The sequence below is a fragment of the Pinus tabuliformis genome, chromosome 6 (assembly GCF_031772625.1).
Source record: "Pinus tabuliformis cultivar Carrire ecotype Pingquan chromosome 6, CPIR1, whole genome shotgun sequence".
In the NCBI taxonomy this organism is placed as follows: domain Eukaryota; kingdom Viridiplantae; phylum Streptophyta; class Pinopsida; order Pinales; family Pinaceae; genus Pinus; species Pinus tabuliformis.
The window spans coordinates 891,458,465-891,459,786 of NC_142292.1; the positions used below are offsets into that span (position 1 = coordinate 891,458,465).

The window sequence follows — 1,322 nt, forward strand, 5'->3', positions numbered from 1 at the left end:
TGAGATTTACAAGTGGGAAACCAGAAGCTGGAAAATTATTATACTTAATAATCCGAGATTTACAAGTGGGAAACCAGAAGCTGGAAAATTATTAACGGAAAAAGAGAAAAGCTAAACACTTAAACATAATTTAAAAGAAAAAAAAACACACAAAAGCATTATCAGAAAATTGAGTAAAAATACAATCATTATGTGAGGAAAAATTAAAATTTTGTTTGCAAATTTTAGTGCACTTTACAATATACAGTCATACAGGATATAATTTTTTCCTTTCTCTGTTTCTGCCTCTTGCTAAAATACGTTTAAGATTAACACAAGCTTAAACTTGTACATCAAGCCAGGAAAAGTATGGAGTTAGAAGATACAGAAAACCATGCTTAAAATTGTCTCTTCATTTCCGGCTGGAAAGTCTGAAATAACTTCTCCTATCAATGGTCTGGACTCACAAGCCTGTGTTTTATAATAATGCGCCACATTTTCACTGTTCCATCAAGGCTTCCTCTAAAAAGCAGATACCTATGTTTTGCTTCAAAAGTGGTAGCAATACATTGTACAGGGCCTCCATATGTTCGAATAGTTGCCAAACAAGTATGCACGTCGGACTCCAATCCCCTGTTCCAGACAATAATGGTTCCATCGGCGGAACCACTGAACAGCAGATCAGAATCCGCCATTGTTGCCAGACATAGAACTGCGTGCAGATGTTCCTTAAGGACGCCGGTGTGGTGCATTTGGGTGGAGGAGTATCGATCTTTCTGCCAGCAAATTATTCTACTGTTGGAAGTTCCCGCGTACAGCACGGATCCATTGGAGTTCAGAGAAAGAACTTTGACGGGCCAGTTCTGGTCTCGTAGGGTGGCCAGCAGCAAATGCGGCGGCCGTCCGATATTTTTTCTCCAGAGCTTGACCGTGCAGTCATCCGAGCCACTGAAGAGCCATCTTTCGGAGAATACAACAATGACGTTCACGGCGTCTTCGTGAGCTTCGATGGTTTCGTCGCACTTGAGATCCGACATTCTCCACACCTTGACGGTCTAGTCCCAAGAACCAGAATACAAGAAACCGTCGTGATAAGCGCGCGACGATATTTCGCCCGTGTGCTTCACCGCGGTTTATATATTACTTTTCGCAAATGGTTAGGTCGGGCCGGTTAGAGGTCAAGTTGGCCCTATTTGGGGTCAAAAAGGCCTATAAATAGGTCATATCCTTGTTCATTTTCTAACTCACTCAACTTGGATCTATTCCAAGAAGAAAGAAGAGGTTCACACCTCATGAACCTGGTGTGAAAAGAAGAGTTAAGTGCGAGTGAGGTTTAGGGATGA

At 41.8% G+C, this 1,322-nt stretch overlaps 1 protein-coding gene across 1 annotated transcript; it reads right to left on the minus strand.

The window, feature by feature from the left end:
• Positions 1 to 428: 428 nt before the first annotated feature.
• LOC149261788 (protein JINGUBANG-like) lies at positions 429 to 1,016 on the minus strand. The gene has a single exon (XM_089371090.1). It carries the CDS (start codon positions 1,014 to 1,016, stop codon positions 429 to 431), a length of 588 nt encoding a protein of 195 aa, XP_089227216.1.
• Between the last annotated feature and the right edge of the window lie 306 nt (positions 1,017 to 1,322).